This window comes from Oryx dammah, unplaced genomic scaffold (assembly GCF_014754425.2).
Source record: "Oryx dammah isolate SB20612 unplaced genomic scaffold, SCBI_Odam_1.1 HiC_scaffold_5, whole genome shotgun sequence".
Lineage (NCBI taxonomy): Eukaryota > Metazoa > Chordata > Mammalia > Artiodactyla > Bovidae > Oryx > Oryx dammah.
Window position 1 is genome coordinate 88536836 of NW_024070189.1, and position 16857 is coordinate 88553692.

The 16857-nt window shown below is 53.5% G+C and overlaps 1 protein-coding gene across 2 annotated transcripts in view; it reads right to left on the reverse strand.

Annotated features, from left to right (window-relative positions):
- Positions 1-1460: 1460 nt before the first annotated feature.
- The window catches only part of GNG7 (G protein subunit gamma 7), a 139533-nt gene continuing 124136 nt past the window's right edge, over positions 1461-16857 (reverse strand). For both annotated transcript variants that reach the window (XM_040241881.1, XM_040241882.1), the window contains 2 exons: positions 5531-5649; positions 1461-2128 (listed from right to left, as the gene is read on the reverse strand). In XM_040241881.1, the coding sequence (XP_040097815.1) occupies positions 2003-2128; positions 5531-5611 (207 nt within the window). In that variant the 5' untranslated portion in view covers positions 5612-5649 and the 3' untranslated portion in view covers positions 1461-2002. The remainder of the gene's footprint in view (positions 2129-5530; positions 5650-16857) is intronic.

Here is a 16857-nt window from a genome sequence, read left to right on the forward strand (position 1 = left end):
TGGCTGAGCCTGGAGCCAGCGATGGGGCTGCTAAACTCAGGTTCCTCCCACCCCCTCTGCCAGGGGTCCTGAGCTTTGCTTTCTGCTGGCTTCTCCAGGGTCACTCGGCGGGGACATATGGTGGTGCTGGCAGGGCAGGGGCTGGAGAGAGAGGCAGCTCTGGGTCCGGGTGCTCCCAATGAGATCAGGATCACTTGTCCTCTTTGGGACCTGGCGGTGGGAGCCTGGGTCAGTGGGGGCTCGGGAAGAAGGCTGGGCGGGCGCGGACTGAGCTCTGGCTCAAGGGATTAAGGCTTCTGTCCCAGAGCGAAGGGTGATGGGTCAGCAGATGGCTCGTAGGCTGCCCTTGCTGCCCCTCTGCCCCTCAGGCTGAGCCCCACTGTGCCGTGGCTGCCCCCACCCCCACCCCTGGGGTATGCCCAGGGTTTCTGGAATAGGCTTTGTTCCATTCTGCTGCTCTGCCAGGGGTGGGCAGGTGGGGCCTCCCCACCCTGGGCTGCAGGAGGGGTCGGGGGCTCGGGGGGCTTTTCCCAGTCCAACTGCGGGTGTGGGGGAGCCAGGCTCCCTGAGGCCCCAGGTGCTCCCGGACCAGCCGGAGAGAGCTGGGTGCTGGGGGAGGGGAGCGCGGCCCTGGGTTTGCACTCTGGGGGTGCTGGGCATTCCACCAGCCTGTGCAGCCAGGTGAGGTCTGAGCCCAGGGGCAGGAGAGGAGTGGAGGCTCTGGGTCCTGCCAGCCCACATGCCTTGTGCTGGCTGCTCAGAACTCTCGCGCTCGCCCTGGGAGCCTGACACCCCAGGCCGTAGGAGCGGGCGGCCCCTGGAGCTCAGGCCGTGGGGTTCTGGTGGCTGCAGGTGGCCCCGGCAGGTGTGCCTTGGGCCAGTCCTCCAGCCTCCTGCTCCTTGAACCGTCCATATCACAGCATAGGAAACAGCCATTGTAAAAAGGCCCACGCCCCGTCCCTCACTGGCCACTCCAGGACACCTTACAAACACTCCGGGTGGTGTGAGTGGAGCGGAGCACGGCAAGTGCCTCTCGGTGTCTGGGCAGAGGCTCTCATCTCCAGGGCTCCTGCAGCGACTTCCAGACAATCCCACACCTTTCCACACCCGGAAGCACCAGGTGCCCCAGCAGGTCTCCCCGGGTCCATGGCAATGCAGAAAGCGTGACAAAACAAAACACCGAGAAGCCAAACAGGGCCATGGCCTCTGAACTGCCAGCGCCAAAGTCTCCGGCTTAAAACTAAAGAAAACACAGCTGGACGTCACAGTGACCGGGGCCACAGGCTGAAAATCCCTTTCTGGGGTGGGCGGGAGCCGCGGGGGGGGGGGAAAGCCACGCCGCGGGGTGGACCTGGGGGACAGTGTTTCACAGGCAGAGCTCCCCTCCTGGCCCCTACAATCCACGTGTGCATTGTTACATGACCCGGCTTCACCTCAGAATCAGCCGATGACGCCTGATCTTAGTGGTATGGAATTACAAGGTTTTAAATGAAAAGGAAAAAAATTTCTGCAAAAGGGTGCATTATGTCCCTCTCCCCAACTCCCACCCAATGTTACTTCGCTGAACAGCTTCCCGCCTCCCCAGAAAAGCATTGCATCATCCACTTGGCAGAAGTCTTCCCAAATGGCCAAGGGTGTGAGACTTGCCACCTGCCTGGGCCGCCCACGCCAGCGGCGGATTCACCCACCTCCTTCCCTTCCCCCCTCTGGCCCAGTTTCGCCCCAGCCACGACTCAAATGGCAGTTCAGTTTCCAGAAATTGTCACCACATCGCTGGGGCATGTCAGCTATTCCCCGTTGGAAGTGGCGGTGAAGCCCGGCTCCTGATGGGGCTTTGATACTGGGTCTGGTAATCCATTTGAATCCAGACGGTAAATTTTACCCCATCTGGGCAGTGGTGACTGTTTGCATTTCTTTCGGAATTAAGAGTTTTCCTTGATTTGACGCCCTGGCCAGGGGAAGGGGAGCGGGGTGGAGGAGTTGAGCGAGCGAGACAACCAAGCTATAGGATAATACAAGGCTTCTTGTCCTTAAAAGGGTTCTCCGAGGCGGGGACTCCCACCAGCAGGGGGTCGTTCCGGGCGTGCTGCTCACAGTAGCTCATGAGTTCGGAGGAGGCTTTGGAGACCTGGGTGTGGGCACAGGAGGAGAGAGGAAAGATGAGAAAGGGCCGAGGCTCTGTGTCCCCAGAAGCCAAAAGATGGAGACAACCCTAGTGCCCATCACCTGAAGACACACACTGTGTCCCACACACAGGGGAGCACCACTCAGCCACAGAAAGGAGAGAAGCCCCGACACTTGGTGCCACGTGGACAGACCCTGAGGACACGATGCTCAGTGAGAGGAGCAGACACAGAAGGACACATAGGGTGTGACTCCACCAACGGGAAAGGTGCAGAGCAGGCAGATCCACAGACACAGAGAGTGCATTCCTGGTTGTCAGGGGCTGGGGTACTAGTGGGGACGGTGACTGTTAATGGAGAGGGGGCTTCTTTTTGGGGGTGATGGAATGTTCTGGAATTAGGTGGTGGTGATGGTTACACAGCACTGTCAACACACAAAATATCATTAGTGGTCAATTTTATGTGTGTTTTACTGGAATTTTAAGATTAAAGAAGCAGCCGCAGGACTGAGCCCCCTCCAGCAGAGCTTGTGTGAAGTCTGGAGGGAAGGTCAGGGGAGGGTTGGATCTAAGTCTCCATGTCCATCCAAGAAAGGACCTGACTGGGGAAAGCCCGGCTGGTAGGTGGCCCAGCATGGGGGACAGGCCCTTCAGTGGCTGATTCCTGTGCTGTCTGACCAGTGGGGTTGCCGTGGCCATGGTTAGGAAGCTGACACTTAGGACCTTCTGCATGAGGGTCCCCAGAAGAGGAGGGAGGAGAGGAAGGGACTGCCCAACCGGCGCTGGGGAAGCAGACCTGGGGAGAGCAGTGGCTGGTGTCCGGTGCAGGGAGGGCAGGGGTGAGGGCAGGCTGCCAGCCCGTTTTGAGTCTGGGGCGCAGGCACACCTCTGCAGCCCCAGCCCTTGACTCTGTGGCAGGCCCCTCCCCACCCGCAGAAATGCCGGGCAGGGGTTCTCTGGAAAGTCTGCAGAGGAGCCTCTGCATGGGCCCCGGCTCGGATTCTACGGCTCCGCTGGGATCCCTGCAGACAGGATGCCGTGTGCCTTCAGCCTCGTCTCCCCGCTGCTCCCTCAGGCTGGCCCTGCAGTCCTTGGTCACCGTCTTGGGGCCACAAAACCTCAGGAGGGACTGGGAGGGAGATGGGTCATGACTCTGCTCCTCCCCATGTTCAAAGGCTGCCAGGGAGCCCTCCCAACATCAAACGGGTGGGTGAGTCAGCGATCTCTGCTAGGGCTGGGACTGGCGGAGGAAACCACTTCAACCGGGCTGCTCTGTCTTCAGCCTTGAGGAATGCTTTGAGTGCTCAGAGTCCTGGAACATTCAGACGGCTCGTGGGGGGCCCCCCAACCCCACCCGGGGGTTGCAGCGACCTCCTTCCACCTGGCTGGGCTGGAGGTGCAAGGCGCTCAAAGATCCTTCCCCTCCCACCGCAGGGCCACGGGGCGAGTGTTTGCACTGAGCAATGACAGAGGATGATGGTGCTGGGGGAGGCAAGCCCTGAACAAAAACGTGGGTGATGGCTGATTCTGTGTTCATTTGGCGAGGCCACGGGCACCTGGCTGTCTGGTCAAAGGCCAGCCTAGATGTCTCTTATTGTTGTTTGGTTGCTCAGTTGTGTCCAACTCTGAGACCCCATGGACTGTAGCCCGCCAGGCTCCTCTGTCCATGGGATTTCCCAGGCAAGAATACTGGAGTGGCTGCCATTTCCTTCTCCAGGGGAATCTTCCCGACCGAGGAACTGAACTGGGGTCCCCTGCATTGCAAGTAGATTCTTTACCAGCTGAGCTACCAGGGATGAGGTGAACGTTTAAATTTAGATGAAATTAACATTTAAATTGATGGACTTTGAATAAAGCAGATGACATGCCCTAATGTGGGTGGGCTGCATCTGATCAATTGAAGACCTTCAGGAAAAAGACTGTTTGATGGCCTTGGGACTAAAGCTGCAGCAGCTCTTCCCTGGGTCTCCAGTCCATTGTTCAGCCCTGCAGACTTCAGAACTGCCAGCTCCATGATCGCGTGACCCGGTGCTTTAAACTGCCTCTTACGCTCCCTCTCTCTCTGTAATATATCATCGTATATCTCTGACTAATGCAGTGGGCAGCTGGAGCCTGGCTAATGAGGGAGTGTAAACCACCAGTGTCTTCCTGATGGATACTCCCTGGCCCTCACCCGGCCACCTGCAAGCTGGGGTCTGTGGCAGGAGTCAGCTGCTTGGAGGTGGCTCGGCATCCTTGGCAAAGTGGACGGGTTTGGTGAGAAGATGATTTTGAAAAGTGGCAGACACCTTTCTTGTGTCAGAGGCCATGACCGGCCCATTGGTCCTTATTCTTTGAAAGCCCTGGATGTCATCCTGATGTCCACTTGTGGACTTAAGATTCAGCTATATAAATACATGTATCCCTCCACACATGGGAGCATCACTCAACCATGAAAAGGAGAGAAGCCCTGACACTCGCTACCACATGGACAGATCCCTAGAACACGGTGCTCAGTGAGAGAAGCAGACACAGAAGGACACACAGGGTGTGATTCCACTGATGGGAAACGTGCAGAGCAGGCTGATCCACAGACACAGAGAATGGGTTCCTGGTTGTCAGCCTTGTCTGGGCTGAGGAGGAGATGGGGGTAACTGCTAATGGGAATGTTTCTTTTTGGGGTGATGGAATGTTCTGGAATTAGTCATGATGGTTGCACAACATTTTCAGTTCACCAAATGCCACTGAATTGTACACTTTAAAAATGGTTAACTTTATACAAATAATTTTAAAAAAAGCCCACCAAGGTGACTGCCCAATTATGCAGTATCTTATTTTGTTTTGCATGTTCCTGGTCCCTGATGGGTTAAGCATTTGTGAGGAGGAACTACTTGTCCTTTTTCTTTTCTTAGCATAAAAATCAAACACGCTTATTTCCAAAAATGCAATCCATGCAGAAGTGGCAAAAGTAAACACTGAAAGGCTCCATGTCCTCGCAACCAGGGCCAGGTCTCTGACTTTTCCTTGCATCTGTCATGACAAGGGAGTGGCACATAGCTCTGAGGATGAGGGGCCAGAAGAGAAAGCGCCTGCCTCATGCTCACCCTCTTGGAGGGGCCCCATCAGGCCTTCTCTGGGGCCATCCAGGGATGGACCCCAAGGGCTGAAGGGCTCACAACAGACCTGGAGGCCTGCCTCTAGTCTCACTTGTTTATGAAGCACACTGGCACATCTACCCTCACAACAACCCACAACCTAGCTTAATAGGAGGTGTGTCTTTCTGCTGAGACAATGGAGGCTCAGAGAGGTTAGGCGAGTGGCCCAAGGTCACACAGCAAGTGGCACAGCCAAGTGCAAACCTCCACTGTCCTGCTAGCCTCTGTGCCACCTTTTGCTGTAGGTGTGTCCAGCGGCCTCTCCCCTACTCACCTTAATGCGCTCGATCCCAGCTTCGATGCGGAGCTGCTCCACCAGCTTCCGAGCCTGGGCTATGTTGTTAGTGGCTGACATTGTCTGCCATCAGCTCTGGGCCCCCGTCGTCCAGAGAGCTGGGTGGGGAACAGATGGACATGAGCTGACTCGTAAAGTCCTGGGACTGCAGGTAGGGGATGGCGAGGAGGGATGCGCCCCCCTTCTGGAGCCTCCTAGGGCCCCTAGCCTGGCCACCCTGCAGTCATGATGCCTATGTCCTCTGGGTCGTGGTGGGTGCGTGCAGGTCCTTCAGTCGTGTCGTGTCCAACTCTTTGCAACCCCATAGACTGTAGCCTCCCATGCTCCTCTCTCCATGGGGAGTGGGTTGCCATGTTCTCCTCCAGGTGACCTTCCCAACCCAGGGATTGAATCCAGCCCTGGTGAGAGGTCTGGCCAAGGGCACCTTCTCCCACAGTCCCCTCCATGGTTGGTCAGGGGTGAATGCTCCCCGGATGTGACCACCGAAGGGCCCCAGGAGAGCTCACAAAACTTCCGCCTCCACTTCTGGCTGGCTCAGAATGGAGGGGCTTTCTCTGATTCCTGCACCTGCTCCTCCCCCATCATGGCTGGCACTGAGGCCAGTCATTCTCTCTGGGGGGCTGTCCTGAGCCCTCTGGATGCCAAGAGCACATCCAGTGTGACAACCAGAGATGTCCCCAGACATGGCCCAGTGTCCAATGGAGGCAGAGTTGCCCAGGGCTCGACCCCTGGCCCTGGGTGCAGGCAGATTACGTGAGCAGCCTGTACCCATGGGTCCTGAGTACCCTACTCTTCCTCTGGAGGGTCTGGGCCAGTTTCCTGCCTTCATTTGGTCATTTGTCCAGTGAATTGAAATGTAATTAAATATAAAATGTCTTGGGACTTCCCTGATGGTCCAGTGGTTAGGACTCCTAGCTGCCAATGCAGGGGGCCTGGGTTAGATCCCTGGTCAGGGAACTAGATCCCACATGCCACAACTGAGAGTCCTCATGCTGCAACTAAATAAGAAAGATCCTGCATGCCGCAGCAAGATCAAAGATCCCCTGTGCTGCAGCTAAAACCTGGAGCAGCCAAATAAATAAATATTATTTAAAATACCCATTTCCACCTGACTTACATCCATGTTCAATTAGTTACGAGAATGCTCTTTAGATGGGACCATGTGGTATAGCGGGCTTCCCTGGTGGCTCAGACGGTAAAGAATCCACCAGCAATGTGGGAGCCCTGGGTTCGATCCCTGGGTTGGGAGCATCCCCTGGAGGAGGGCACAGCAACCCACACCAGTATTCTTGCCTGGAGAATCCCCATGGACAGAGGAGCCTGCTGGGCTACAGTCCATGGGGTTGTAAAGAGGTGGATATGACTGAGCAACTAAGCACATATACACATACGGTATGGGGCCTTTGGGGACTGGTTTTGCTTTTCACTTGGCCTCATGATCTGGAGCCCCACCCCGGCAGCTGTGCTCATCAAGAGTCCACTCATGAGCAGGCCAAGTGGAGGTCCATGGTGTGGGCCCCCCACCTGTCCAGGGACACTTGGACCACTTTCTGGTTCTGGCCATGTCAGCACAGAGCTGCTGCAGGCATCTGTGTGCAGGCTTCTGTGTGAACATGAACCTTTATTTCTCAGAGATAAATGCTGAGGACTGCAACTGCTTGTTGACTTTTTTTTTAAGACAGCACCTGTTTTCCACAGTGGTTGCACCATTGTGCATACCCACCAGTCATGGATGAGTGATGTTAATGTATTTTTATAATTTAGTCATGCAAATTTTTTTTCTTTTCTTTAAGGTGGTTAAAAATCCTACCTATTGCATCCAATCCTCATTTAGTGAGCCCTATGATAGAGGTTCTCAGTTGAGATCATCCTGCCCCCTGGGGATAATGGGTGATGTCTGGAGACATCTGTGGTCTCCAGAACCTGGGATGTTGCTCAACCCTGACAGTGCCCGGGGCGGCCCCCGACAGTGGATGACCCAGCCCCAAATGTTGACAGCACCAAGGCTGTGAAATGGAATCTGATCCCAACTCACACTAGACAGTAGGATAAACCCTCGATGGTCAGATGGTGTGAACCAGGGTGACTCCAGCATCTGTGAGTCACCTCCCATTCCTCCCACTCAGGCATGTATTTATTTATTTATTTGGCTCCTCCGTATACTTGCAGGGTCTTAGTTCCTAGGTTCGGGCTTGAATCTGGGCCCACGGCAGTGAAAGTGTGGAGTCCTAGCCACTGGACTCTGCCTGAGAATCCCCGAGGTGCGCATTTAGGTGTGAGCAGCATCTGAGGACCTCAGGGGTCACATGGTCAAGGAACCCAGTGTCCTGTGGGGTCCATGGGATCCCTAACCTGGGGCTCTCACCCACGGAGATCCTGTCCCCAGGAACACTGGGCGACCTCTGGGGACATCTGTGGTTGTCATGACTGGGGAGGGGCTCTGGCATTGAGATCAGAGCAGAAAATGACCTAACCCCAGTGAGAGCGTTATCTGGGTTGAGGAAGCTCCCAGTGGGTGTGCATGGTATCAGTTCGATATGGAGTATGTAGAGCCCAGGTTCAGGAGTCCAACTTCATGGGTTCCAGGGAGCCGCCTGGCCGGGCTGGCATTGACGCAGGTCATTCAGCAGCAGTGTGCGCTTCTGTCATGATACACTGCGCCTCTGTTTCCCAGTCAGTAGATAGGGGCAGTTGCCGAAAAGGAAAGGCACATTCCAGGTTTTCAAAAAATTTCCCACTGGGCAATAAAAAGGAATAGACTGGGGACTTCCCTGGTGGGCCAGTGGCCAAGACTGTGCTCCCAATACAGGGGGCCTGGGTTCGATCCCTGGTCAGGGAACTAGAGCCCACACGCTGCAACTAAAGATCCCCTGTGCTGCAACGAAGACCAAAGACCCAGCGTGTTGCAACTAAGACCCAGCACAGCCAAATGAATATTAAGAACAACAACAACAAAAGGAATGGACTGTGGAAGTGTACATCCTGGATGGCCCTCCAAGAAATCGCTCAGAGTGAAAAGGGCAGCCCCCAGAGTCACATGCTGTGTGGTTCTGCATACAGAACATCTCTGAGATGTCAAGGTAGTAGAGACAAGGAGGGATTCCTGGTTTCAGGGGGGCGGCGGCCTGTGGAGGGGTCTGGGGAGACAGGTGCACACCAGGGGTCCTCACTCAAAAGCCAAGTATCCAGACTGTGTGTGTGTGTGTCGGGGGGAGGTTCACAGGTCTGCCAGGGTCGGGGGATGAACTGGCAAAGGTCTTGGTACATGCACACACATCAAACCGCAGGAATCTGTGTCAACAGGTGATGCAAGGCCTTTCTGTCGGTGATCTGATATAACCGTGTGTGAATCTACAGTGATCTCAATCCAAGTTTCCATTAAAATAAAAAAAACCCCTTATGTGCTGCTGCCTGCCCGCCTGACTCTGCCAGACATCCCGGCCCCTCTCTGGGCCAGAAAAGGCCTGAATGTGTCTGCTCTGGGTGCGCGGGGCCCACGTGTGGGCTCCTGGAGTGCTCTGATTCAGCACAGCGCTTCAAAGCGGCCACAAAGCATCCAGCTCAGGGAAAACCGCCCTTGGTTCAACTTAAAAATACCGAAATTACTCAGTGCTAAATATAGACGCTGACAGAGAACAAACGGGGTGGCCCCATGGCGTGTTTTCCTTGGAAGGCTGGGGAGTCCTGCTCAGCACCCACACTTGGAATGTCCACCAGGACCCTGGGAGCCTCGAACACCCTGTGGGGCCACCCCAACCACGGCCTCCCTCGTGGGCACTAAGCCCCTCAGCGCTGCTGGCTTCCTCTTCTGGGCACGATGCCCTTAAGAGGCGCCCTCCAGGCTGGGTTATAACCCCAGGCACCTGGGGATGGTCACAAGGGGCTCCCTTGGGTTTTGTGCACTTGTGTGCAGGTATGTGTGCACACACGTGTGGGTGTCTGAGCGTGAATGCCTATGTGCCTATGAGTTTGCGTGTGCATGCATATGCGTCAGCGTGTACCCATGTGTGGGCATGAGTGGGCTGAGCGGCCAAGACCAGACGTGGCCATGTCACGCTACACAGACAGCAGACTGAAGCCTGGTCCTGGCGGAGGTAGGCCCAGCCCAGCCTCACTGTGTGCCCCCGGGGTTAGGTCAACTCCCTTGGGCAGGCATAGGCGCTGAGTCAGCCCAGGAACATTCCTCACCAGTGGCCTCTCTGCCAGAGGCACGTGATGCCCCGGGCACCTGACCTGGCTGGGCCTGCCTGGGCCCAGCGAAGCCTTGGAAGGCCCTGGACACCAGGCAGGGCCTCGGGAAGCTGCGGGGGGAGGTGGGAGTGGGCCCTCCAGGAGGGAGTGAGGAGGCGGTTGGAGCTGCAGGCCGCGGTCAGGTTCCTGCCTGGGGAGAGGCCAGTTCAGGCCTGGCGAGGCCGGGGGCATGACTTGGGGGTGAGGTTTGCCTAAAAATAGAAGCTTAACAGACGCCACTGGGTCCTGGCTGGCCTCCCAGTAAAGGGCCGGGAAGTCACTGGGGTCAAGCGGGCTCCCACAGAAGCGTTGAGGGCGTGTGGCGGAGAGGCAAGGGCTGTGCGGGCCGGAGCGTCCAGGATGCTTTGTGAGCTGGGCTGATGACAGACAGAGGGTCACCCCTGAGTGCTACAGACCCCACCCCAGGTGCCAGGCCCCAGTGCACATGAGGGTCAACCATAGCCAGGGGAGGGCAATGATTCTCCACAGTGGGCTGCAGGATGGCTGGATGCGGGGACACCTAGTTTGAACAGGATCACCTCAGGCCTTGCTCACATTAAGGCTGGACCACTCTCTGTGGGGAGCTGTTCTGGGAGCTGTGGGGAGTGGAGCAGCCTCCCTGGCCCCTACACCCTTGATGCCAGGAGTCCCCCCTCCCCCCGAGTTGTGATGAACCACAGATGTCCCCAGACACCACCCAATGTCCCCTGGGAGCAGGATTTAAAGCTTTTGTGGAACTCTCTTCTCAGAAGACTCTCTGCAGCTAAAAGAGATTCTTTTAGGAAAATACAGTTTTTGGGGAACTGAGATGGTTCCACTTGAAATGAAGTGGTACTGAGCAAAACAGAAGTTTGTTTCCAAACAGGTTTTAAATTTCTTAGCATCTGGGAATTCCCTGGGGTTCTAGTACTTGGGACTTCACGCTTTCATTGTGGAGCGGGTGGGTTCAATCCCCGGTCGAGGAACTAAGATCCCACAAGCGGTTCAGCATGGCAACAACAGCAAAATATGAAACCAAATTTCTTAGTATCCAACAACCTGGCTGGGAGAAGTCACACAGGGTCAGAGGCTCCCTTGAACTCAACCAACAATAGAAGCGGGAGCAAGCACAGCATTATGGGTGGGGGTGGGGGTGGGGGCAAGGTGGGAGGCAGAGGTCTTGCAGAAAGAGCAGACCCGAATTCTACCCCAGATTCCCAAGCCGTGCAGCTCTGAGCTCCAGTTAGCTCTGCTCAGTGCTCAGAGCGACACCCTGTCTCAAGTGCAGGGCCTGGCCAACCTCCAGGTCCCCAAGTTCCTATGCCGGGGGTCAGGGACCCTTGAGGTTGGCAGCCATGGTGGGCCCACCCTACAAACACAGCTGCCGGGGAGACAGGATGAGAGACAAGGTGACCTAGACCTCCTGCGCCCAACCAAACCAACATAGACGGGCAGGTTTGCTGGAAGCTGTTGAGAAATCTTGCTCCTTGCACAGTTTGCTGGCAGCTCGGTGGCCACTCCCTTCACCTGCCCAGGGGCCAGGCGGGGGGGGGTGTCACATAGGATGAGGGAGAAAGAGGGGCAGAGTTTGAAGTGAATTGAGTCAAAACTAGGAGTGGATGGGATCAGTAGCAGCAGAGTCAGAGATGGAGAGATGCAGATGGTCTATTTCCTCTGCCAGACTGAATGCCTGCGGTTCCCTCCCCTTGAGCCCAGAAGCAGAGGTGAGACTGAGGTGAGATTTCCAGCTGGGCTCGGAGCCCACGACACCGGTCACGTCCAGTCACTTTCCTGACATGGACATGGTTAGTGGCCTTTTACTGGTAGGTGATCCTCGGTTGTGAAACTCTCCTGCTAAGTCCACAGAGCCTCTGGTCTCAGTCCAGGGGACGAGGCTGTCTCCCCGTTCTTAAAGATAAAGTCTGGAAACGGGAGACCCTGGACTCACAGCCTGGCTCTGCCCTGGCCTGGGGCCGGGCTTCCTCAATTGGAGAAGAGGGTGGATGTTCTAAGAGCTGAGAATAGGACTTCCCAGGCGGTCCAGGGGTTAACACTCCACCTTTCAACATAGCGGATGCAGGTTCGATCCCCAGTTGGAGAACTAAGATCTTACATGCCATGGGGCAACTAAGCCCATGAGCCACAGCTACTGAAGTGTGTACCCCCCTAGAGCCTGTGCTCTACTACTGGAGAGTAGCCCCCGCTTGCCACAACTAGAGAATGCCTACGTGCAGCAACAAAGACCCAGTGGAGCCAGAGATAAATAAAATAAAAAGTAAAAGCCAAGGGCTTCCTGGGTTAAGAATCACCTTGCAATGCAAGGGACACTGGTTCCATCCCTCCTCTGGGGAGATCCCACATGCTTCGGGGCAACTGAGCCCACGCACCACAGCTACTGAAGCCCTGTCCCTTAAAGCCCATGCTCCGCAACAAGACAAGCCACTTCAGTGAGAAGCCTGTGCCCTGCAACAAAGAGTAGACCCACTTACTGTAACAAAGACCCACCAAGCCAAAGAAATAAGTAAATCTTCAAAAAATAATAAAAGCTGAGACTGGATCCCCATTGGTCATTCTGTGGCTCTAAGACCACAATGATCTATGTTCCTGGCCTCCTCCCTAGCCATCTGGACCTTGGATAAACCTTTCTCTCTGCAGATTCCACTCGCACAATGGTGGCCAGCTCCTGTGGACACCCTTCTGATGAGGGCAGTGGGCAGAGCTGCACAGGGTAGAGATGCTCAAAGGCGCTGGAGAACCATTGAGAGAGTGAAGGATTTCCATCCCGTATTTGGGGAGGGGGATGGAAGCCCAGGAGTCTGGCTTTGGGGCTGCCTTTTCCTGGGGTGGAGGGTTTGCCAAGAGGCTGAGGGGGTCTCATGAGGCTAGGGGCACAGAGGTTGAGATCCAGGGCATCCTGAGGGGAGACAGATAGGGGAGCCCCCACCTCCTTGATATGAGCTGGGATAACAGGGCGGCCTTCTAAGGAAAAGTTCCACAGGCAGCAGACAGGCGCTCATGGCAACTGCAGCTGAGTTCTGAGTAACCTCAGTCCCCAACACCAGATTGATGTGACCCTAAATGCCAAGCAGAAGTAAATGGAAGCCCATCCTTTCAGGGGGGAAACAGCATCACCTTAGGCTTCATGTTGTTTCTACAAATGAGTCAGCAGGCACAATATCTAGCACACAATCAGGAAAGACCAGGCAGGACTTCCCTGGTGGCCCAGTGGTTAAGACTACACACTCCCAGTGCAGGGGGGCAGGTTTGATCCCTGGGCAGGGAACTGATCCCACATGACACAACTATAATAAGAGCGTACATGCTGCAGTGAAGACTGAAGATTCCGTGTGCCACAACGAGAACCAAATAAATATTTTTTTAAAAAAGAAGAAATGACCAGGCACACAAGAAGACAGGACCATATAAACAAAAATCGGCAGAAATAACAGGCTATTCCAACAGGCCCCCAGGGGTTCCGTACACTAAAATCGACGGAGTTTAAAGTAACTATATTAGCCATGCTAAGTAAGTGAGGCTGGAATTTTAGCAGCAAATTGGAAACTAAAGAAAAAAACTGAGTGTGCAGAAACTGACAATATATGAAATGGACACAACAGAAGAAGCAGTATCATTAAAGACAACTAAGGAGAAAATTAGTGAACCAGACAACAGCAAATATCCAGATCGAAGCATGGACCACATGAAACAAGGGAAGAGACACAGGATGCTGTAAGGTATGCATGTGTGCTAAATCACTTCAGTCGTGTCTGACTCTTTGAGACCCCATGGGCTGTAGCCCACCAGGCCCCTCTGTTCATGGAATTCTCTAGGCAAGAATACTAGAATGGGTTGCTATCTCCTTCTCCCAGGGATCTTCTTGACCCAGGGATTGAACCCATGTGTCTTATGTCTCTTGCACTGGCAGGTGGGTTCTTTACCATGAGTGCCCCCTGGAAGCTCTACTAAGGTCTGACACATGTCAGACCTCTGGAAGTGGGGGAGAGAGAATGGAACAGAAGCAATCTTTGAAAAGATAGTGACTGATAAGTTCCCAACACTGACAAAAAAAAAAACAACAAAAAACTCTTAAGCCACAGATTCAAGAAGCTCTAGAACCTCAGGCAGGAGAGACATTTTAGAAATGGACAGAGAAACGGCCAATGGGCACGTGCAGTAGTGCTCAATGATCAGGGCAAGAATAACTGAAAACCGTCACGGAGTCTGCTTCGCAGCTGCTAGAGTGGCAAAAATCTAAAAGACCGACAACACCAAGTCCTGGGGAGGATGAAGAAACAGAAAGTTTCACATGTTACTGACAGAAGCGTGCAACTGCTCTGGAAAGTGAGTTAGCAGATTCTTATAAGGTTGATCCACCTGCCAATGCAGGAGCCTCAGGAGACACAGGTTCAATTCCTGGGTTGAGAAGATCCCCTGAAGGAGGAAATGCCAATCTACTCCAGTATTCTTGCCTGGGAAATCCCATGGAAAGAGGAGCCTGGTGGGCTACAGTCCATGGGGTCATAAAGAGTCAGACATGACTGAGCACAGCAAAGACAGATTTTATAAGGTTAAACACATGCTTAACCTATGACGCAGCAATTCCACTCCTAGAGGTTTACCCACTTGGACAAGATACATATGTCTGTATTTGTAAGAGCAGAATTTGGAAGTAACCCAAATGCTTGTCAACAGGAGAACGGGTAAAGAGACTGCGATAATTCATACCATGGATACTCACACAATGGAAAGAACGTACGGGCAAATGAAGCCATGTGTGTGACTCTCAAAATACTCGGTCAGGTGAAAGAAGAAATATTCTCTATCTTGACTGAGGTATTAGTGTACACAGGTGTATAGACTTGTCAAAAGTCATCAAACTACCTATGTTAGATCTGTTCATTTTACTGAAGAGGAATTATACCTCAATAAAATCAGTTAGGGACTTCCCTGGTGTTCCGGTGGCTAAGACTCCACGCTGTCAATGCAGGGGACCTGGGTTCAATACTTGCTACGGGAACTAGGATCCCATAGGCCGCAACTAAGACCCAGGGCAACCAAATAAATAAATAAATATTTTAAAAATTAAACAAAATCAGTTAATTACAAACAAATGAACAAACATAAGGTACTGGAGGAAAAAGGACTAACAATTTTATGGAGCCAGTGAAAATTTTAGACCTAGCAAAAACAAACTCTAAGAATTAGGGTAAAACAAAGACATTTTCTGACTTCACAGGTTCAGTGGTAAAGAATCCGCCTGCCAATGCAGAAGACACAGGAGATGCAGGTCCAATCCCTGGATCGAGAAGATCCCCTGGAGGAGGAAATGGCAACCCACTCTAGTGTTCTTGCCTGGAAAATCCCATGGACAGAGGAGCCTAGTGGGCTACAGTCCATGGGCCGCAGAGTCGGACAAGACTGAGCACGCAGGCAACAATGCCAAAAGACATTTTCAGACAAATAGACTGTCACCAGCAGACCTTCCTTATTAGAAATAAAACAAAAAGATCTTAGAGATAAATGACCCCAGGTGGAAGGTGAGAGGTTTAAGAGGGCGTGAAAAACCAAACCAAACCAAAGTATTGAAGAAGGGGAAGAACTTGATAAAATAATTCCAAAATCTTCATAGGAAAATAAACAGGAAGTGAAAACCCTAAAAGCCCTTGGACCACAAGAGAATCACAAGAGCCATCAACTCGATATTTACCTCCACCCAGTCCAAAAAAAAAGTCAGCATCTGAACAAACACGTATACTTCTCTGTCTACTGCAACTGGCTCAAGGCCAGAGTGATGGGGACCAGGCCAGCTGTCCCTGGTGACTTCTCCTCAGTCCAGCCCTCAGCGGCCCCAGGAAGAAACAAGACCTTTCCCATCAGTGGAGTCCTTCTGTGTCTGCTTCTCTCACTGAGCACCGTGTTCTCAGGGTCTGTCCACCCGGTAGAGAGTGTCAGGGCTTCTCTCTTTTTTGTGAGTAATATTTCCTTGTGTGCTTGGAATAACATTTTTAAGCATGCATTTTCAAAAGAAAAAGAAAAGCCCGCCTCGTGCTCAGCTGCTTGAGTGAGTGAGTGAGTGAAGTCGCTCAGTCGTGTCCGACTCTTTGCAACCCCATGGACGGTAGCCTACCAGGCTCCTCCTCCATGGGATTCTCCAGGCAAGAATACTGGAGTGGGTTGCTATTTCCTTCTCCAGGTGATCTTCCTGACCCAGGGATCGAACCCTGGTCTCCTGCATTCCAGGCAGACACTTTAACCTCTGAGCCACCAGGGAAGTCTATCTAACTCTTTGGGACCCTATGGATTGTAGCCCACCAGGCTCCTCTGTCCATGAGATTTTCCAGGCAAGAATACTGGAATGGGTTGCCATTTCCTTCTCCATGGGACCTTTCCAACCCAGGGATTGAACCTGTGTCTCTTATGTCTCCTGGACTGGCCGCTGGGTTCTTTACCACTGAGCCACCAGGGATGCCCCCATACTATACTTGATCTCAGCCAAAAGGCCGAGAAATGGTAGCCATATATTTTCCTAACTAGGAAGGAAGTGGAAGATGGTACAAATCAGTGGTTTATTTGACTTGGACTCAGGAATACAGGCTGCGTGATTTTGGGTTGTGGACAAGTGCACTGGCGTGCTGAGCACTGTTTGCTGTGCAGGTGACAGAGTGCAAGGGGTGGACCTCATGTCAGGCATCATGAAGATGTTACTGTGCCCACTTTTTACAGATGAGGAGAGAGATGGGGCCTTGAAGACGCGAGTATCTTAATAACCTTCCCGAGACCACGTATCAGGTGGAGGTTGGGCCAGGGTTTGTATCTAATTCCCAAACCAGAGCTCCCTGGAAGGGGCAGGTCCCAACATAAAGCTCATAAAGCTTCATAAAGCTCTGAATGCAGAGGCAAGCTTTGGAGGCTGAGGGACGCAGTCTCCGCATCCTCCATGGCCCAGTGGATTTGGCAAAGGGTTTAGACATACAGGGATCCTGGATCTGAGGGATTGGATCCACATGTGAGGGGAGGCGTCAGGACCCTCATGTGGCTTCTTTCTTTGGGGAAGAATGTGCAGAATGCTGGGGATGCTGAAGACAACTGTGTAGCCA